This window comes from Salvelinus fontinalis, chromosome 23 (genome assembly GCF_029448725.1).
Source record: "Salvelinus fontinalis isolate EN_2023a chromosome 23, ASM2944872v1, whole genome shotgun sequence".
Taxonomy (NCBI): domain Eukaryota; kingdom Metazoa; phylum Chordata; class Actinopteri; order Salmoniformes; family Salmonidae; genus Salvelinus; species Salvelinus fontinalis.
The window spans coordinates 30,888,336-30,911,237 of record NC_074687.1 but is presented as its reverse complement, the minus strand read 5'-3'; the positions used below and the strand labels follow the sequence as shown (position 1 = coordinate 30,911,237).

Sequence of the window (22,902 nt, the reverse complement as noted above, 5' to 3'; positions counted from 1 at the left end):
TGAAGCTTGGTCACAAATGGGTGTTCCAAATGGACAATGACCCCAAGCATACTTCTAAAGTTGTGGCAAAATGGCTTAAGGACAACAAAGTTAAGGTATTGATTGGAGTGGCTATCACAAAGCCCTGACCTCAATCCTATAGAAAATGTGTGGGCAGAATTGAAAAAGCTTTTGCGAGCAAGGAGGCCGGACGCAGTTACACCAGCTCTGTCAGGAGGAATGGGCCAAACTTTACCCAAAATATTCTGGGAAGCTTGTGGAAGGCTACCCGAAACGTTTGACCCAAGTTAAACAATTTAAAGGCAATGTTACCAAATACTCATTTGGTGTATGTAAACTTCTGACCCACTGGGAATGTGATGAAAGAAATAAAAGCTGAAATAAATAATTATCTCTACTATTACTCTGACATTTCCCGTTCTTAAAATGAAGTGGTGATCCTAACTGACCTAAGACAGGGAATTTTTACTCGGATTAAATATCAGGAATTATGAAAAATGTACATTATGTAAATGTATTTAGCTAAGGTGTATGTAAACTTCCAATTTCAACTGTATCTCCTCCCCTTCATCTACACTGATTGAAGTGGATTTAACAAGTGACATCAATAAGGGATCATAGCATTCAACAAAGCAGCAAGGATTGTTTTAAGGTGGAGATATGATTCTTCTGTTGTAGTCATGCACAATGATCTTGGGTGGTCATCAAACAACAAGATTTAAAAAAAAAAAACATGCTTATTTTACTTCACACCATTTAAAACGACCAAACTCCATTCACAACAGTATTCAGTTGGTAAGAAACAGACATTCAGTCAATACTAAGAATTGATTGTCCACCATCTATGTGTTATCCAGAAAGAAAAGAGAAATAGGCAAAATAACATTTAGATTCAGAGCAATAAAAGAAATTGAATAATTTATCTGAGCAAACCAAATACCTTTCATTAAATAAATTCAAACAATACTTTAGAACCATTTAAATAGAATAAATTTGAAGGTTATGCAGGACTATGGTAGATGGAACCAATCTACCTTTTCATACTGTTAGATAATTTATCTGGTCAATATGGCAGTATATTATGTTTGCTGTTTGTAACACTGAGTTATATGTGAAAACGTGATTGTATTTTAAATTGTATTTTAATGTTTAAAGACTCTTGGAATCCAAATGAGGACAACAAATCGAATCAAATCAAACCTGGTCAGTGTATGTCATAGAAAGAGCAGGTGTTCTTAATGTTTTGTATACACATTGTATACAACTATGAGGAATGGGTAGGAAGGGGCAGAGAGGGGAAAGAAAACAAGAGAAAACCCCAACTACCTGCACCCCTAGGGGGTGATAGGAAGTGATCACGAATGTTGACTGTTTTGGGGGTGATGTCAGTGGGGACAGTGTGTTGCAGGGGGTTCCTTGAGTGGAAGTGGGCTCTGAGTCTGGGGTTGTATGTATCAAGCGTCTCAGAGCAGGAGTGCTGATTTAAGATCAGTTTTGCCTTATTGATCATAATGAATGAATAGGATTATAACATGGACAGGAGGGACCTGATCCTAGATCAGAGACTGGTACTGTAGTTCAGGTGGGGATACTGACTGTACTGACTGACTATGCAGGAGACTCTCTGATCAAGGTCCGGTGTTAAGTCTCCCTGGCCACAGGGCTGTGTGGTGTCTGGAGCAGGGTCAAAGCCATTATGGGCCACTGGATTTGAAGGAAAGGGAATCAAACCATTGGCCTGCTGTCCCAACACAAACCCTAAATAAATATGCACCATAAAGAAGTAAATAGCAACTCAGTATGATACTGAGCGCCTGATGTGACTGTATGCTGCAGAAGACGTATTACAAGTTACTCATGCCATACTCAAATAAGATTGAGGTCAGCCTGTGAGTTAAAGGTTAGATCAGGCACCAGTCAAGCTGGTATGACATTACCCTGTTATGGTTTGTGGTGTCAAACCATCTCCATTCTTCCAGCAGTTTCCCTCCCTTCAAGTTGCGTCTCTGAAATCTTGCATGTCTCCCTCTCCTAGTCTCTCTCCTAGTCGCTCCCCTCCTTTCCTTCAAGCAGTTGCTTTCTGAGATCTATATTCCAATAGTTTTAAAAAGTAATTATTTCCTGAGATCTGTACTCAAATAGTTTTAAAAAGTTGTATTTTTGGGGGGGATCTGTATTCAAATAGCTGTTGTCACCTCCAAAGTAACTATCCTTTACACAAAGCATAGTTAAAACTATAGTTATCCCAGATGTGGTATCCCAGTTAAACCCACCACTGGTGTGCGTGGCCATATAGCTCTATTTTCATGTCATCTGACCATAGAACCGTAGAACCGTTTCCAATCCAAGTGCCAATGCCATTTATCAAATTCCAGGCAGTGCTATTGTTGTTATTTTTTTGCCATGCACACCAGTGGTGGGTTTGGCGTAAAAAAACGGAAGCATAAACAGAAACATACCTCATACCTACAGTAAAATATGTGGGTGCATCTTTGATGTTATGGGGATATTTTGCTTCCACTGGTCCTGTGGCTCTTGTTAAGGTCAATGGCATCATGAACTTTACGAAGTACCAGGACATTTTAGCCAAAAACCTGGTAGAGAAAGGCTCAGTGTCGTTATCCTCGGTAGAGTGCTGGAGTACTGAAAACAGGGCTGACAATATTTAATTTATTACTTGTTAAACAAAATCTCTATCTCTGAGCATTTGTATTAGTATAAACAAATATAATTTCCAAATATTTTTGAGCATTCAATATAGCTCAGTATTTGTATTATATATTTTATAGTGTTTTTTTGCTCATCTTTATCAAGGGTGCAAATAATTATAGACCCCACTGTAAATAAAAATGTGAAGTACATGTACAGTGGGGGGAGGGGTGACAGTGATACAGCGTTCCCTGAGAAAATACAAAATATCCCTTCACCTAAGTTGGTATGGGCAACTGTATATACGTTCATAGAAAAAGTGTTGTACATGTATTGTTACCTCAGTAGCATACATCTACCTTTCTGTTACCCCTCTTTTCATCCTATGGCTCTGCCTGCGACTCTGGCTGAGGTATGTGACATCCCCCACAGGAGAAGGGAGTCACAGGGCTTTGATTAACAGGCACAGCTGAGTTTTTCATCACCTCACACCACATTTCTCTCGACTGAAAGCAGTAGTCTCAGCACTCTGGTCTTTGATACACTGAATCAATGATGTCTAGCCCATGTTAGCAACGTCGCTGCAGTTTTTCAAATCTATAAAAACAGAAAGACAGATAAATTGGCCTTCATGGAGAAATAGGGCTAATATACAGACATGTCTTCATTGAGAAAGCTCATTACCTCATGTTGTACCCAGTCTATACTGTTGTAATTTATCTGCATTGGAGACAATTATGGCATCATTTATCAGACTAAGTCAGTGCACACAGCCAGTGTTTCAGTGAAGTAGGAGTGTTTACAGTATCTTCACTATGGGCAAAGGTTAAATGTATATTAAAAAACAACTCATCTCTTTATGATTTGTGAATGTATAATAAGGTTTGGGGATAGAATAGAATGCTGTATTATCCATTCTTTCAACAGAATTGGATAATTTTGCTGTTTTGGTTGGGGATTTGGAGAGGCTATCGATATGATTCTAGCAGACAGTAGAGGGATAAAAACTACCCATGAGCGACACCAGGGGAGAAGCCAAATGATTCTGCTTAGTCACTGGAAAAAATGGCATGGTGGAGGACATAGAGGACAGTAACAGCTGCACATTGATAGCTACAGCATTATGCCAATGGTACTGAGCTCTCAATAATCCCACCACTTACTCCTTGGATAACAATTGTCCCCATCAACACTGAGGTAAGAGGATAGATGTGGTGATGATGGTGTCATAGGTCATCATAGCATGACTGTGCAAAGGATCCTGGGTTGTTTACCACGGGTAAGGGTAACTGACATGTAGGAGTCATATAGCCCATTAAGTTTGAACTATGACTATGGTTTGAATGCTTTCTGACTGAGGTCTTGTTTTTTTATACTGCGTGCTGAGTAATGCAAGTCATGACGGCATGTTTTTATTTTCCTATCTTCACAATGTATGTGGGGTGAACATGATCGCATTTTTCATTTATCCTTAATTTACTGAGGTTTTTCCCCATTGTATAAAACCAACTATTTTGCAGCATGGGACACTTGAGCGTCATACATGAGAATAACACTGCCAGGATTTGGTACTCACCTTTCAGATCACATTATTCTTATGTTTATGGTGTTTGACACACTCACAATGACAGACATCCTTCTTGAAGACAGGTCATCTACTCCACTCTGGACAGGTGACCAATGGAATAGTGTTTTACTACTGACTCATCCAAGGCAATCATGGAGACAACAGACATTACCTATACTTGTAGGTTATTTGCTTACTGTCATTATTATTTGCTTACTATTGGTCATTTTACTCACGTATGATGACCAATGACTGACAAACAAACGTCAGTTATGAAATAAATACATGTCAGGCTATACCAACTAAAACTAATCTCATTGTAAAACTGAACGTGCGTAAATAAAGGGTAATAAAGTACTTAGGCTCCTATACAAACATACTACAGTATGCAAATATCAACTCTGACTGAAGTGCTGTTCTGGGATATATTTGACTTACTCTGTCTATAGGAATATTGAAACCTGGACCAGTATTTAGGGCTGTCTCACTATGTACAACAGCACTATGGGAGCACTGGAGATGCTCACCCTTTCTATGTGAAGCAAGGCAAGTGATTTCCCACGTTTGGGATAATAAAGGATACTTGACTTTGGTCTACTCTCTCCTCATCCCGTCCCTGGCTGTCCTACAGACTTCTACATGGACTGTCCAGTGTCACTCCCTCACTGTTCCCGTCAGTCAGTGGCCATTCTCTGAAAGAATGTTGAGCATGAGTCCAATGGTCCACAGCAGAACATACTGCCCTCAGAGGTTGGTTGAAGAATCACAGCAGAACATACTGCCCCCAGAGGTTGGTTGAAGAATCACAGCAGAACATACTGCCCACAGAGGTTGGTTGAAAAATGTCAATACATTAAAGGTCATACATCACAAGGTCATATGAAGACAAACCACTGTTTAGAAACCACACAAAGAGAAATATTACTTACCTGCAAAATAAAAACACATTTATGACATATGTAATGTACCCAAAACTTAAAAACACAATTTTTATTCACTGTATTTCATATGAGCTGAGGGAGTTGGGTTTCTCCCTCGTGTTCTTTGATTCAGTGTCTTCAGCCGCCATCATGTGAGGATTCGGACACAGCAGGCACAAGGTAATGTAATGTGCATTCCAAATGACATACACATACACACATACATTTAAACTCAGCAAAAAAAGAAACATCCCTTTTTCAGGACCCTGTCTTTCAAAGATAATTCGTCAAATCCAAATAACTTCACAGATCTTCATTGTAAAGGGTTTAAACACTGTTTCCCATGCTTGTTCAATGAACCATAAACAATTAATGAACATGCACCTGTGGAATGGTCGTAAAGACACTTACAGCTTACAGACGGTAGGCAATTAAGGTCACAGTTATGAAAACTTAGGACACTAAAGAGGCCTTTCTACTGACTCTGAAAAACACCAAAAAGAAAGATGGGTCCCTGCTCATCTGCGTGAGGCATGCTGCAAGGAGGCATGAGGACTGCAGATGTGGCCAGGGCAATAAATTGCAATGTTCATACTGTGAGACGCCTAAGACAGCGCTACAGGGAGACAGGACAGACAGCTGATCCTCCTCGCAGTGGCAGACCACGTGTAACAACACCTGCACAGGATCGGTACATCCGAACATCACACCGGCGGGGCAGGTACAGGATGGCAACAACAACTGCTTGAGTTTCACCAGGAACGCACAATCCCTCCATCAGTGCTCAGACTGTCCGCAATAGGCTGAGAGAGGCTGGAATGAGGGCTTGTAGGCCTGTTGTAAGGCAGGTCCTCACCAGACATTACTGGCAACAACGTCACCTATGGGCACAAACCCACCGTCGCTGGACCAGACAGGACTGGTAAAAAGTGCTCTTTACTGACGAGTCGTGGTTTTGTCTCACCAGGGGTGATGGTCGGATTCGCGTTTATCGTCGAAGGAATGAGCGTTACACCGAGGCCTGTACTCTGGAGCGGGATCGATTTGGAGGTGGAGGGTCCATCATGGTCTGAGGTGGTGTGTCACAGCATCATCGGAGTGAGCTTGTCGTCATTGCAGGCAATCTCAACGCTGTGTGTTACAGGGAAGACATCCTCCTCCCTCATGTGGTACCCTTCCTGCAGGCTCATACTGACATGAACATCCAGCATGACAATGCCAACAGCCATACTGCTCGTTCTGTGCGTGATTTCCTGCAAGACAGGAATGTCAGTGTTCTGCCAAGGCCAGCAAAGAGCCCGGATCTCAATCCTATTGAGCACGTCTGGGCCCTGTTGGATCGGAGGGTGAGGGCTAGGGCCATTCCCTCCAGAAATGTCCGGGAACTTGCAGGTGCCTTGGTGGAAGAGTGGGGTAACATCTCACAGCAAGAACTGACAAATCTGCTAACAAAATTAGCAGTACCTAATGCAGCGGGGGGCCACACCAGATACTGACTGTTACTATTGATTTTCACCCCACCTTTGTTCAAACAAACATTATTCCATTTCTGTTAGTCACATGTCTGTGGAACTTGTTCAGTTTATGTCTCAGTTGTTGAATCTTGTTATGTTCATACAAATATTTACACGTTAAGTTTGCTGAAAATAAACGCAGTTGACAGTGAGAGAACGTTTCTTTTTTTGCTGAGATATATATATATATATATATATATATATATATATATATATATATATATATATATATATATATATATATATATATATATCCCATTTGGGATGCAGATGTAATGTAAATACTGGACTGTACACACAGGGCAATACCACCCCCTCACGCCGTCTGACAATACTGCAACAAGGCCACTCTGGGCAGGCAAGCCCACTCACATACAGCTAAAGACGACTCCTGTTAAGTCTGAGCTGTCCCAAGCATTCCTTTTTTCTTATAGTATGAAAACCAAGCGTGCAGATTCAGAAATTAAATACACCGGATTTCATGAGTCTTTTGTTTAGTTTTTCTTTCCAGAATGGATCCTGAAATGATAGAGTGGTACAGTTCTGGTTGTTCACAGTTCTCAGTCAGAGCAGATCAGTGTTCTGTAGAAATAAATAAACACGCAGCAGAAAAACAACATCCTGGCCGGTAGGGAGTCTGGCCAACCGGGTCAAGTCAGTCTCATGGAGAGGAAAAGAGCCGCCTGTCAACCAACCAATCCCTCAGGACTGAAGGTGTAGAGAGAAGAAAGGAACAGCACACTGTTGTTGTTGATCAGCGTCAAAGGTCATCTAACCCGCAGTCGTGACATCATCCACTCCAGGCCCTGGCACAAACTAAAAGGTAGGGAGACAGGATGGAGAGAGAGAATGCCATTTTCAGCATATAAAAGTGGGAATAAGACAAATGCTAATTTAAATGTAAGCGACCCTCCAAGGAGGAAAGACCATAGCTTGCCGGTCCCTGGCACTAAAAAAAGCTGAGCAACACTGCCCTACTGTATGAATGTTGGACCAGGTCTCTTGCAATAGAACTTTAATCCCAACGAGAATAACCGGCATAAATAATGGTTAAATGAAAATGTTTCTCTTACCCCTCCCCAGTGAGGGCGCAGCAGGCTTGGATATGCCACTGGTGGTCTTTGACTGAGGTGAGCTGCAGGCTCTGGGAGATCTCAGCCACAGACATACAGCCTTTCACATCCTGTTTGTTAGCAAAAATCAGCAGGCCCGCCTTCTTCAGGTCCTGACGAGAGAGGAGGGTGGATGACAAGATGACGCCGATAGACATGGCCACTTTATTCCCAGCTCCTAAACAACTTTGTTTCAAGCATTTCGCTACAACCGCAATAACATCTGCTAAATATGTGTATGCAACCAGTCAAATTTGATTTGAGTTTGAGTTCTAAGGCATGATTACTGGGAGAGAGGAGAAGGAAAGTGAGAAGAACCCATGTATTTTCAATTAGGGAGTAAATAGAAGGAGGGAGGATGAGGAGAATGAAATTGAGAGGTACCCATATGCTCATAGATCATCATAGAACATAGGCTGCTTCCATGTCTGCTAGGCTGAGGGTAGTATCACAGATTGAACAATGAGACATTTTACTGGATGTATAAATGTGAAGCATCCGCTTGGCGTTTCCACTCAATACCAAATATGGTAGTGAGAGAAAGCCCAGCGGCCGGCAATAGAAGAACGAGATAGATTTTGGCCGACATTCTGTACATTTTCTGTTCCCAAAACTAGAATCTGTTTCAAACTGAGTGGCAAAGTTTTGTAGACCTTAGCCTTTGCCAAAGTTTTAAAAAATTGCGTTGATAAGAAGGAGTGCAAAGGCGAATTAGTTATTTAGTCACCTTCAGTCCTGAGAGTTATTTCACATGCACACTTCACAGAGTAGGGCGTTCACTAACGGAAATAGGCAAATGTTTGCTAGAACGCGCCAATAGGATCTCGCTAACTCGTGCTTGGCTCTGCCCCCCCCCCTTGCTTGTTCTGCCCACTATGACAAATGTTCCCATCTTAGTTATACAACTCATTCTACGTTGACACAAACATTGTGTGCAGTGTGCACTATAAAACATGGCCAGGAACACCAAAACTCACTTCATGTGCAAGCATTCTGTAGAGCTCCTCTTTGGTGACAGAGATTCTCTCTCTGTCTGTGCTGTCCACCACTACTATCACAAACTAGAGTGAAAGATAGGGAGACATAAGAAAGGATATTAAAAAGACAGTCGGTAACACTGTACATTAAGTTGCTCTTATATCTAGGTAATAACACTGTAATTACACTAGCAACATTGTATTAATCCTTTAATATTTTGGAATTTACATTGTAATTACATAGCAATATTGTTGAGCAGTTTTTGTTACATGTTACTAGACAGCCTAGTTTAATTCAAGACACACACAAGTTAACAGTTCAACAAACAACTGCCATACATCCACAGTACGTGGTCTGACCTCTGTGTTAGTGTAGTACGTGTTCCAGGAGGATCTCAGTGACTCCTGTCCTCCGATGTCCCACATCAGGAAGTGCGTGTTGTTCACCACTATCTCCTCCACGTTGCTGCCTATTGTAGGAGACGTGTGGACCACCTCATTCATAGAACTGCAAACACAAGCACAGGAGTTTCTCAATATCAATGCAAAACAACATTCACGTCAGTAAGAATGTTGGTAGGCATGAGAACAATGTGGTTGTCAACAGGTAATTTTGTAAATCTAGTCCCTATTGGATCACATTCTTCCATAAGTGGGTTAACCAAAAAGTATTTAAACTAAGGTCACTTTCTCATTTAGCAGAAAAGAAACCTTATGAAGTCCTAATCCCCCCCTAGTTGTGAGAAGAAATGAGTCTACTGTTGTTGTACCATTGTTTTCCCTTCTATAGACCTCACTCTCATCCCCCTATCTTTATCTAGTAACAGTAGGCAAAAAACTTACAACTGGTAAAGTATGGTGGTCTTCCCTGCATTGTCCAGGCCCACAATAATAACCTTGTGCTCTGAAAGAAAAAGAGCAAGAAGAAATACGTATTAGAAACACGTACAAATAATCACAAGACACTAGGCTATAAACTTCAAAAATAAGTCTGACTTCAATGCACTGTGGCTGACCTACACACCCAATAAGAAGCAGCACCATTACACATTTTCTTCTAAAACACTGTTGATATTGTTCAAACAAAGGACCTCAGATCTCCAAAGCACAGCCATGAATGAAACAATCCATTCTGTTTTGGAGCAGACTTCGAGACTTGACAGTGAAAAACTGCCATGTTTTACACATTGTCACACTGCTCTCTCACTCAGACTTAGCAGTGCCAGAGAAGAGGGGGGAACACGCACAGTTAGGCCTACATTAGGGTGAGCGGTCTCAGCCCTGTGCTTGCTCAAGCTGAAAGCAGCAGCTGTTGGGAATGGTTGGACGGATACTGAGCCACCACCTGGTCATCCAAGCAAAGCCAAAGCAATCTGGACTCTAACATGCAGCTCCATATAAACACTGTCGCCTATACGTGACCACATCTTGACTGGAATTTGAGAAATGCACAGTATTAGTAGAGAAGAACCAGCCAAATATGGGCATATGCCAGGCTGAGCAAAATTATTACTAACAAAGCTGAACAAATAGCCTAACCACTCCCCTTTTGATAGCTGCAGACAGGAGTATAGTGTGTTTGGATTGGATCTAGGGCTGGGCCTACTCAATACTCTCTCCTTCTCACATCACTCCCATCTCCCTTACTCATGCCCTTATGATCAACTTATGTAGACTAATCATGTGACTGACAAGGAAATGTTGGTTGAGCAGGACAGAAACTACAGAAGTGAATCTTTTGTCTTCAAAACCCCAGAAAACCAGAACTGAGAGGGAGCCTCAAAAACATCTAGAGCCTTGTTAGTTTCTGGGCCATAAGTCTCAAAAGGGGAGAGAGCCAGTTTCCATCTCTACATGTTTTCTGGCATGCCTGCAGGACCATCCACCATGCTTAGTCTAAGGCACTGGGGCTCACATATAGTTTGACTGATCCAGTACTGCAGATAAGAAACAGTAGCCTACACTCTGCCAACACTGCTCTTCAGTCATTATCACCAGCTTCTCCTTATGTCCTCTGGTCATTCTCTGGTCATTTGTTGGTGCTTATATATATACACACACACACACACACACTTTTCTCAACAATTTCCATCATAAAAAGGTTTTGATTTCTGGTCAAACAGATGGAAAAGGGGTCTTAGAAAACATCCACTATACCAGAAAAAGTCTTAAGGTATTAGAAATACATCAAAACAAGCCTCCCGGGTGGCGCAGTGGTCTAGGGCACTGCATCGCAGTGCTAACTGCGCCACCAGAGTCTCTGGGTTCGCCCCCAGGCTCTGTCGCAGCCGGCCGCGACCGGGAGGTCCGTGGGGCGACGCACAATTGGGCTAGCGTCGTCCGGGTTAGGGAGGGTTTGGCCGGTAGGGATTTCCTTGTCTCATCGCGCTCCAGCGACTCCTGTGGCGGGCTGGGCGCAGTGCGCGCTAACCAAGGGGACCAGGTGCACGGTGTTTGCTCCGACACATTGGTGCGGCTGGCTTCCGGGTTGGAGGCGCGCTGTGTTAAAGAAGCAGTGCGGCTTGGTTGGGTTGTGCCTCGGAGGACGCATGGCTTTCGACCTTCGTCTCTCCCGAGCCCGTACGGGAGTTGTAGCGATGAGACAAGATAGTAATTACTAGCGATTGGATACCACGAAAATTGGGGGGAAAAAGGGGATAAAAAAAATAAAAAAATAAAAAAAATACATCAAAACACAAATAGTATTACATTATGACTCTTACAAACTAATATCAACATTTATATTTCATTTTACAGAAATGATTTGCATTCTGTAAGATGAACCCTTACATTCAGTGGGAACTGACCTATATATAGATTAAAAGGTGAGGACAACAGTTCACCTGACAAGACTGAATCCAAACATTACACTTGATTTTATGGCCATTTTACATTTACCGTTCTTTTCTCCGCATTTGTTGATCTGAAAATACTGGATACATTCAGTAACATGATAAGAATATTCTTGGGAATTATGTGGAAAGTAAAGCATAAGACAACAAATAAATGACAAGGATTTGAGGGAAAGGTACACAGTTCCTAAGTAATTTCAATGCACTTATGATTGAAAGTCTTCAACTAGTTCTCCTAGCTGTGTCGTTGAGGAATTAGAGCGAGCACACTTTTGTTTGGAACTCAACCCTGCCATCACACAATTACTGTTGATGTTTAGACAATCAAAAAACTGCCCATTATAAATTGCAATCTGGGTCAGGTGGGCATTATTTGAAAGCTTGTTCTATTGCAAACACGACTAGGTAAATTAATACGATCTTACAGTGTTAGGCTTTCACAAGGCAATTCAGAGAAGCAGACTGTAATTTTGGAGGGCAAAGAATAGAGTCATGAGTGCATTCAGATGTGTGATCCACGGCAAATAGTCTTGACAACACAACAACAACCAAACTCATTCTGTTCAGGGAAACCCAGGATATAACGCCATGTCATTTTGTAACTGTACATCAAAGAAAGTGATCAGAAAGGTTGACACCGTACACTGAGTGTACAAACTCAGGGGTGCAACTCAATATTAGGAAGGTGTTAATGTTTTGTACACTCAGTATATTACAGTACAGGCATTTTATGATATGGAAATGTGAAGTGCACACTTGGACAACAAAACACTTGCAAAAGTGGCCCAATTAACGGGATGGGGAGCAACTTCTTGTTGCTCGTGGTGCTCCAGTTCAGAACGGCTGTCAGTCATAACCGATACAGCGGTGTGAAGTGGAGACCCTGAGCTCTGATGTCATGTATAACATGTTACTGTACAGCTACTGTCTACACTCCAATTTAGGCACTTCTGTCTCCAAATCTGCCTGTTTCAACCCATATACGAGTACAATTGTTTTAGTAGAGCTTGGAATTGCAATGGACCTCACGATACAATATCACGATACTTAGGTGCCAATACGATATTGCGATTCTACATGTATTGTGTTTCGATACTGTGATTTTATTGCGATTCAATGTTCCTAACATATTGCTCACAATATGTTTGCTGCAGAGGGACAAAAGAGAACCATGACAAAATTAGTTTTGATCAGTCATGGAAATAAGTGCTGAAAACAAATGGGCTCCCTATTTAAAAAGAAGATGGCTCTACAAGCTATAAAGGAAAAATAGTGGAGTTTTGGTGCAGTTACAGCAAACTAGCTCAAAAATATAAATTGCAGTATTGTCAAAACGATACATCAAAAACAATATCCCAAAGTGACTGCATAAATGAGATCCCCATTACTTGTGTAAAGGGTTAATAAATATTGCAGAGTGTGTTGTAATTCTGTTGTTTAAAATTTGCTCTCTGCATTTTGTCTCTGAATGCTGTCAATCACAATCAGCACATTATCACCAAGTAAAATTCTGAGTATGTGCAAATATACTTGGCGAAAAAAAGTGATTCTGATATCTTTAAGATATTTTCTAACTTCTCTCCCACATGAGGAAGGATAATGAAAGTTCACAGAAGTAACAAATAAAAGGTAGACCAAGCAGTTAGTTAGTGTTTTTACTGATCATTTTGTTTGTGATTTATTAAGTGTTTAAAATGTGTAACAGAATGACTGCAATTGAATAGGCTAAAATGGGAAATGATAGTAGTCACAAACCACAGCCGGGCGACCTACTATCTTTGTGTACATATTCAAATCAAATTTTAGTCGTCACATGCGCTGAATACAACAGGTGTAGTAGACCTTACAGTGAAATGCTTACTTACAAGCCCCTACCCAACAATGCAGTTTAAAAATACAAATAAGATGAAATTAAGGCAACAAGTAGTTAAAGAGCAGCAGTAAAATAACAATAGTGAGACTATACAGGGGGTACCGGTACAGAGCCAATGTGCGGGGGCACCGGCCAGTCGAGGTAATATGTAGAGGTCGACTGAATTTTCACCGCCGATACCGATTATTGGAGGACCCAAAAAAGCCGATGCCGATTTTTATATATTCGTAATAATGACAATTACAACATTACTGAATGAACACTTTTATTTTTACGTAATACAATACATAAATAAAATCAATTTAGTCTCAAATAAATAATGAAACATGTTCAATTTGGTTTAAATAATGCAAAAACACAGTGTTGGAAAAGAAAGTAAAAGTGCAATATGTGCAATGTAAAAAAGCTAACGTTTAAGTTCTTGCTCAGAACATGAGAACATATGAAAGCTGGTGGTTCCTTTTAACATGAGTCTTCAATATTCCCAGTTAAAGAAGTTTAAGGTTGTAGTTATTATAGGACTATTTCTCTCTATAACATTTGTATGTCATATACTTTTGACTATTGGATGTTCTTATAGGCACTATAATATTGCCAGCCTAATCTCGGGAGTTGATTGGCTTGAAGTCATAAACAGCACAATGCTTGAAACACAGCGAAGAGCTGCTGGCCAACGCAGGAAAGTGCTGTTTGAATGAATGCTTATGAGCCTGCTGCTGCCTACCACAGCTCAGTCAGACTGCTCTATCAAATATCAAATCAGACTTAATTATAATAAAAACACAGAAATACGATCCTTAGGTAATTAATATGGTCAAATCCGGAAACTATAATTTCGAAAACAAAACGTTTATTCTTTCAGTGAAATACGGAACCATTCTGTATTTATCTAACGGGTGGCATCCTTAAGTCTAAATATACCTGTTACATTGCACAACCTTCAATGTTATGTCATAATTATATACAATTCTGGCAAATTAATTACGGTCGTTGTTAGGAAGAAATGGTCTTCACACAGTTTGCAGGGAGCCAGGCGGCCCTAATGGCTGCATATATCCTGACTCTGCTTGCACAGAGCGCAAGAGAAGTGACACAATTTCCCTAATTAAAATAAATTCATGTTAGCAGGCAATATTAACTATATATGCACGTTTAAAAAATATATACATGTGTATTGATTTTAAGAAAGGCATTGATGTTTATGGTTAGGTACAAATTGGTGCAACGACAGTGCTTTCTCGCGAATGCGCTCGTTAAATCATCATCCGTTTGGCGAAGTAGTCTGTGATTCAATGATAAATTAACAGGCACCGCATTGATTATATGCAACGCAGGACAAGCTAGATAAAATAGTAACATCATCAACCATGTGTAGTTAACTAGTGATTATGTTAAGATTGATTGTTTTTTTATAAGATACGTTTAATGCTAGCTAGCAACTTACCTTGGCTCCTTGCTGCACTCGCGCAACAGGTGGTCAGCCTGCACAGTCTCATCGTGGAGTGCAAAGTAATCGGCCCTAATTAAATCGGCCATGCCATGCCGATTAATCGGTCGACCTCTAGTAATACGTACATGTAAGTAGAGTTATTAAAGTGGCTATGCAAAGATAACAGAGTAGCAGCGGCGTAAAGGTGGGGTGGGGGGGAATGCAAATAGTCTGGATAGTTATTTGATTCGATGTTCAGGAGTCTTATGGCTTGGGGGAAGAAGCTGTTGAGAAGCCTCTTGGACCGAGACTTTGGTCGCTCCGATACCGCTTGCCATGCAGTAGCAGAGAGAACAGTCTATGACTAGGGTGGTTGGGGTCTTTGACCATTTGTAGGGCCTTCTGACACCGCCTGGTATAGAGGTCCTGGATGGCAGGAAGCTTGGCCCCGGTGATGTACTGGGCCGTACACACTACCCTCTGGAGTGCCTTGCGGTCGGAGGCCGAGCAGTTGCCATACCAGGCAGTGATGCAACCAGTCAGCATGCTCTCGATGGTGCAGCTGTAAAACCTGTTGAGGATCTGAGGACGCATGCCAAATCTTTTCAGACTCCCGAGGGGGAATAGGTTTTGCCGAGCCTCCTTCACGACTGTCTTGGTGTGATTGGACCACGTTAGTTTGTTGGTGATGTGGACACCAAGGAACTTGAAGCTCTCAACCTGCTCCACTACAGCCCCGTCGATGAGAAAGGGGGTGTGCTCTGTCCTCCTTTTCCTGTAGTCCACAATCATCTCCTTTGTCTTGATCACGTTGAGGGAGAGGTTGTTGTCCTGGCACCACACGGCCAGGTCTCTGACCTCCTCCCTATAGGCTGTCTCGTCGTTGACGGTGATCAGGCCTACAACTGTTGTGTCATTGGCAAACTTAATGATGGTGTTGGAGTCGTGCCTGGCCGTGCAGTAATGAGTGAAGAGGGAATACAGGAGGGGACTGAGCTCCCACCCCTGAGTGGCCCCTGTGTTGAGGATCAGCGTCGCGGATGTGTTGTTACCTACCCTTACCACCTGGGGACGGAGGCCCATCAGGAGGTCCAGGATACAGATGCAGAGGGAGATGTTTAGTCCCAGGGAGCTTTGAGGGCAATATGGTGTTGAACGCTGAGCTGTAGTCAATGAATTTCATTCTCACATAGGTGTTCCTTATGTCCAAGTGGGAAAGGGCAGTGTGAAGTGAAATAGAGATTGCATCATCTGTGGATCTGTTTGGGTGGTATGCAAATTGGAGTGGGTCTAGGGTATCTGGGATAATGGTGTTGATGTGAGCCATGACACGTCCTGGTAATCCGTCTGGCCCTGTGGCTTGTGAATTTTGACCTGTTTAAAGGTCTTACATCGGCTGCGGAGAGTGTGATCACACAGACGTCCGGAAAAGCTGGTGCTCTCATGCATGTTTCAGTGTTATTTGCCTCGAAGCGAGCATAGAAGTAGTTTAGCTCGTCTGGTAGGCTTGTGTCATTGGGCAGCTCACATAACAATGAAAACATCACATATTCATAACTATGAATTTCTGTATAGCACAGATCGTACCATTCATTCACCCATGATGTCATTCTGTTGCCATTATCCCAGGTTAATCCACTTTACTTCTTGTAATTCAATAACCAAAATAAATCTAAGTCTTAGAGTCATTCTTACCATGGAATTTCCCCACCAGTTTCCCACCTACAGCTGAAGTCGGACGTTTACATACGCTTAGGTTGGAGTCATTAAAACCTGTTTTTCAACCACTCCACAAATTTCTTGTTAACAAACTATAGTTTGTCAAGGCTGTTAGGACATTTACTTTGTGCATGACACAACATTTTTCCAACAATTGTTTACAGACAGATTATTTCACTGTATCACAATTCCAGTGGGTCAACGTTTTTTTTTTTACCTTTATTTAACTAGGCGAGTCAGTTAACTTCTTCTGGCTGCAAGCCCTAAGTCAGGATCAATATGACAACAGCCACTTCAAGTGCAGGGCGCGAAATTCAAAATATATTTTTTTGAAATATTTAACTTTCACACATTAACAAGTCCAATACAGCAAATGAAAGGTACACATCTTGTGAATCCAGCCAACATGTCCGATTTTTAAAATGTTTTACAGCGAAAACAGCACGTATATTTATGTTAGCTCACCACCAAATACAAAAAAGGACAGACATTTTTCACAGCACAGGTAGCATGCACAAAGCCAACCTAACTAACCAAGAACCAACCAAACTAACCAACAAACAACTTCATCAGATGACAGTCTTATAACATGTTATTCAATAAATCTATGTTTTGTTCGAAAAATGTGCATATTTCAGGTATAAATCATAGTTTACATTGCAGCTACAATCAAAAATTGCACCAAAAGCAGCCAGAATAATTACAGACACCAACGTCAAATACCTAAATACTCATCATAAAACATTTCTGAAAAATACATAGTGTACAGCAAATGAAAGACAGGCATCTTGTGATTCCAGCCAATATTTCTGATTTATTAAGTGTTTTACAGCGAAAACACAATATAGCGTTATATTAGCTTACCACAATAGCCAGAAACACAAGCCATTTCCCAGCAGCAAAAGTTAGCGATCGTAACAAACCAGCAAAAGATATATAATTTTTGACTTACCTTGATATGCTTCATCAGATGACAGTCCTATAACATCAGGTTATACATACACTTATGTTTTGTTCGAAAATGTGCATATTTAGAGCTGAAATCAGTGGTTATACATTGCTACGTGCTAACGTAGCTACTTTTTCCCACAACGTCCGGATATTTTTCTGACACACATATTCTGACCAAATAGCTATTCATAAACATAACTAAAAAATACATGTTGTATAGGAAATGATAGATAAACTAGTTCTTAATGCAATCGCCGTGTTAGAATTCTAAAAATAACTTCATTACGACATACAGCTTAGGTATGGCGAGAGAGTACCCAAAAGCTGGGCGCAAACGACTAGTTCACATGTTCGACAGATATATGAAATAGCATCATAAAATGGGTCCTACTTTTGATGATCTTTCATCAGAATGTTGTACAAGAGGTCCTTTGTCGGGAACAATCGTTGTTTGGATTTAGAATGTCCTTTTTCCCCTCTCGATTTAGCAAGCACACTTGCCAAGTGGCGCGAATCTCTCCATGTCAACAAACGGAAGAGAACGGAACACGGCAAAACTTCCGAAAAAATTTCAATAATCTGATTAAACTAAATTGAAAAAACATACGTTACGATGATATTGTCACATGTATCAAATAAAATCAAAGCCGGAGATAGTAGTCGCCTATAACGACAGCTTTTCAAAAGGCAATCCCCGGTTCCTTCTTGCGCCTTCCTGAAAACAGGAAATGGGTGACATGTCATTCCAAGAGGATTTATTCCAACTCAGACCAAGATAAACACTCCATTTCTTCTCTCACCGCTTCTTGACATCTAGGGGAAGGTGCATGACGTGCATGTATACGAATACGTATCATGCCCATTTATAGGCAGGACCTAGAACAGATCTTAGTTTTCAGACTTTCCACTTCCTGGTCACGAAGTTTGTGCCAAATTAGTTCTGTTTTACTCACAGATATAATTCAAACGGTTTTAGAAACTAGAGAGTGTTTTCTATCCAATAGTAATAATAATATATTGTACGATCAAGAATTGAGTACGAGGCCGTTTGAAATGGGCACCTTTTATCTGGCTACTCAATACTGCCCCTGCAGCCCAAACAGGTTAAATGTATTTGGTTGAGGTGTATGTAAACTTCCGACTTCAACTGTACCATGACACAGCACTCAACACCTACTTGAACTACTCTGGACTGTCTTCAAAGTCTGTCAGTCAGTGGAGTACTCTACTTTCATTACAACTGTACAAATAGTAGAATATAGGGGGGGGGGGGGGGGGGTCTTATCGATGCCATTATGTAGATACTTGTTCTGTTGAGCATTATTTTTTGCCATTAGGTAATGCAGATACCAACTTGTTTTGAACCTGATACAAATCTTACTATGTGAGCTTTTTTTGCAGCCACTGCAAAAAATGCAGATTGCACAGAGCACACAGCTGCGTCACTGGAGTTTGAGATCACCACCAGTTAGTCTTGTGTAAGCAAATGCATAAGATCTTTTCTCAGTTGCAAAGGTCGCTCAGGTGCTTTAGGCTGTGTGAGCAGTTAAAATACATGCTTACTGTTCTATTCACACTCTACTACCGTCCCTATTTACTGTAAATAGCCATTGTAACTAGTGCTGTGCTAGTGTATTGAATTTGTCCTTCACCTTGTGAATGAACTGCCATTGTTCCATTTAAACCCCCACAGTGAGATGAGTCTTTGAAATTCCTGTTTGACATACTACTGACACCGCAGCACAAACGGAACGCCTCGCGTCCCATGGGCTTTATGACATGTGGGACACTGTTGCTGGTAGACGACTACCAATCAAAGCCTTCCTCAGACACAGGACATAGCCAATTACAATAGACCTATGTGAGAGGACAAGGTCTTTATATTACAAAATAAAGACATTGTGAGAGTCCAATGAAACTTGGCTCTGACTGAACCAATATGGAGCCACTCAGAAATGGGTCACGTATATTCTAAATGAGACCAGAAAATAGTGTACAATGCTAGGCTATATATGCAAAAATACTTTAATGTAGAGCAGATATGAAAGGTGCTGTAAGCCTCTAACAATAGTTTGCCTGAGTGAAGAAACTGGGTAAAAGGTTGACAAAACGGATCATTTCCCTTTTCAGCAGCCTTGAAAAGCATAAAAAGCTCTGCATGAACATGCTTTGGGTGGGAGGTATGCCTAACTCTGGTAGTAACAGACAAAAAAAATGGTGTTGTATTTCATTAGAGGCAAGCTGTCCTGCCAGGGACAACTGTAGCTCTATTGTTAACTCCTTATGGAATTGCCATGCCATACATGTTTGGCTTGACAATGACAGAAATTGAGTTAGCAAAAGCACTAGCATATCAAGCATATCTGAAACCAGGCTAGGACAACAGACAGGAGTCGTCATCATTCAGAATGAGTCATTCCTTCATTTTCAACCTTGGGTAAACATATTCTGATGTGGCAGTAACCACGTTTCCATCCACAGTTTTTATTACGGCTGGGAATAGCCAGGGACCCGCCAGGGACCTCACAATACAATATTATCACAATACATAGGTGCAGATACAATATGTATTGAGATTCTCGATATTCTATGTATTGCTATTTGATACTGTGATTTTATTGTGATTCAATGGTTGAAGCATATTGCTCACAATGTCTTCTGCAGAGCGACATGAGAACTAGTTTTGATCAGTCATGGAAATAAAAGTGCTAAAAACAAATTGGCTTCCTATTTAAAAATAAGATGGAAATCAAGCTATGAAGGGGAAAAAAATTGAGTTTTCGTGCAGGTACAGCCAACTAGCGTAAAAATAATATTGCTATATTGTCAAAACGAAACAAAACAATATCAGAATATGTTTTCACACCCATCACTAGTTTGTATGCGTGTAAAGTCATGGCATGAAACATTTTAAACAATCACTACAAGTGTGAAGGAAACAGGAAATGTCGGTATAATTTAAAATGTAGACAGACAATTTGTTCTTTCGACAGAAAATGTATTATGCAACAAATTGCGGTGGAAACGATTTATTGTACGATTGTTGATAGAATAACCTTCGTGTCGAGGTAAATTTGCAGTCACGTGATGCTATACTTATTATGGATCCACATTAGGTGCAAGGCAGCAGCTACTCTTCCTGAAGTCCAGCTAAATCAAGGCAGTTATATAGTCCAGGCTGGTAAAAGTGCATGGTGCTTGATGCTACTTTCCAATAAAATCGAGGGTCTTAATTTGTGATGATCGGTGCTTAAGCTGTCAATTAACAAATCAAAATAATCTTGATTTTATTAATCTCAATATATAATCTTACCTGTCGAGTGTCTACTTCATCCGTGAACCGTTATCTAGAGAGCATGTACGAAAACCAGATTGGGCGCAAATGTGCCAATTATCGCAACAGTTTGTGTGACAAAACTATGGAAAATGGAATGGAGACACTTTACACTGTTTTGTTATTCGTTACATGAACATTTAATCGCACTATGTCATAACGCACAGACTTGTTTCCGCAAAGTCAGTCTGATGGAAACACCTCTGGTGCGGAAAGGCACATATTTCAATGCCGGTTTTATAATATTTGCATTAGAATCTGTCGCAAATTGGATGGAAACCAAGCTACTGACTGCATGCGAGTGAACCACTTTAGTTGCGATATCCGTGATTGTTTATGTATGTGGCCTTTTATTTGACTAGGCAAACAAGTCTTTACCGCAGTCAGTGATCCCCTGAGAATAGATAGGCCTACAACATAACACCGAACGGTCCAGAGAGAACTTTCCATAGAAATACTCTGCTGCCCTCGGCGCTCATGTTACAGGGGTTCGCACAGATCTGATTACATATTGAGAGGGGAGGAATTGGTTAGATGTTCAGTTAATTCAGACAAATACACAGTGCACTAAAGACGACATCAGCACAGTTTTAACCTACAATCTGTGAGGGGAAAGGGACAAATGTAGCTGGGCTCATGCTCAAATTTGAAACTTGAAGTTCTATTTTACTCTACAGTGATCCTGAATTTACCTACCTGATAATATACCTCTCATTAAATTAGTTCAATATGGACACAACACCTAGATAACATGAACACCCACCAAAAGAGTACTGTATTTTATGGGACCTACTAGTACACTTCCCATGGAAAAAAAACTCAGGAGCTTAGGCTTCCCAAGAGAAAGAAAAATTGCAACATTATATACATTGTACTGTAGTGCCTGTTCCTCTGCCTACTAAGCCAAACCGGAGTCGGTCTTCTCTAAACAATGACAATGTAACATTAGCTAGCAATGTTAGGCCTTTAAAAGCAGAATAGCTAAGGATATAACGTTACCTACATCTGTCGTTCTGCCCCTGAACAAGGCAGTTAACCCACTGTTCCTAGGCCGTCATTGTAAATAAGAATGTGTTCTTAATTGACTTGCCTAGTTAAAGGTTAAATAACATATATTTTTTTAAATAGTACATCACAGGCCCTCTGAACACTACAGTGTTGACTATAGCTAGTTAGCTATGAGTATGACACATGATATATCATTTAACTAACGTTACTAATGTATGTATTACAAAAAAAATACAGCAAAACAGTTACCTAGTTAGCTACAGTAACTGGGTAAAGAAAAGGCAGCTTTACAGCCAATAACGTAAGACTTATATAGGCCCGGTAAAAACTAAAGCTATGATACATTAGCAAGTAAATTAATGTAGCTAGCTAACGTTATCAGCTTTGTAACCAGTGGACCAGGCTTGGCTGTGTTCGCTAACAGCTGGACTAGCTAGCTAACTTATCCATTGAACTTCACACTCGACGTTAACGATATACTTACCTTGATGATTGAAAAGCCTCCATAGCTTGGTGAAAAGTATTCCCATGGCTGTTGCAGAGCCTTTGGACAACTACGAGTAGCTACGGCCAATTAATTTAGCTAGGCTAGCGAATTCCTGAAGATGTTGCTAATGCGCTAGCCAGGCAATGCTGCTGTCAGTGTCACACTTGGCAATATTTGACGGTGAAAAAGAAACCAGTAATGTCAACGCTTCTTGATAACGTTTTCATCTTTGCACGAAGGCCTTTATGGTCGACATAGAATTACAGGACGCGGTTTATATTGTATTTCTAGAGAATACAATGATAGCTGGCTTGCTTGGTCCGCTGGAGTGCGGTCGTCAACACTGACGCACGCCTACTCTAAGCTGCACTCTCTCCACAGTCGGTCCAGTGAGGATGGATTCCAGAGAGAATCAGAGAAAATTATTACCCACAGTAGTACTGCATCAATAGGCACTTTAGGTCATATTTTGAAGTGAGGCCATTGCAAGCATTCACAAAATGCCACATA

General features: G+C 41.0%; 1 protein-coding gene across 1 annotated transcript; it reads right to left on the bottom strand.

The window, feature by feature from the left end:
- Positions 1-5,176: 5,176 nt before the first annotated feature.
- Positions 5,177-22,795, bottom strand: LOC129821114 (ADP-ribosylation factor-like protein 5A). The gene is made up of 6 exons (XM_055878420.1): positions 22,390-22,795; positions 9,583-9,643; positions 9,100-9,247; positions 8,740-8,823; positions 7,724-7,875; positions 5,177-7,466 (listed from the first exon to the last, which is right to left on the bottom strand). Exons 1-6 carry the CDS (start codon positions 22,433-22,435, stop codon positions 7,418-7,420), a joined length of 540 nt encoding a protein of 179 aa, XP_055734395.1. The 5' UTR covers positions 22,436-22,795; the 3' UTR covers positions 5,177-7,417.
- Between the last annotated feature and the right edge of the window lie 107 nt (positions 22,796-22,902).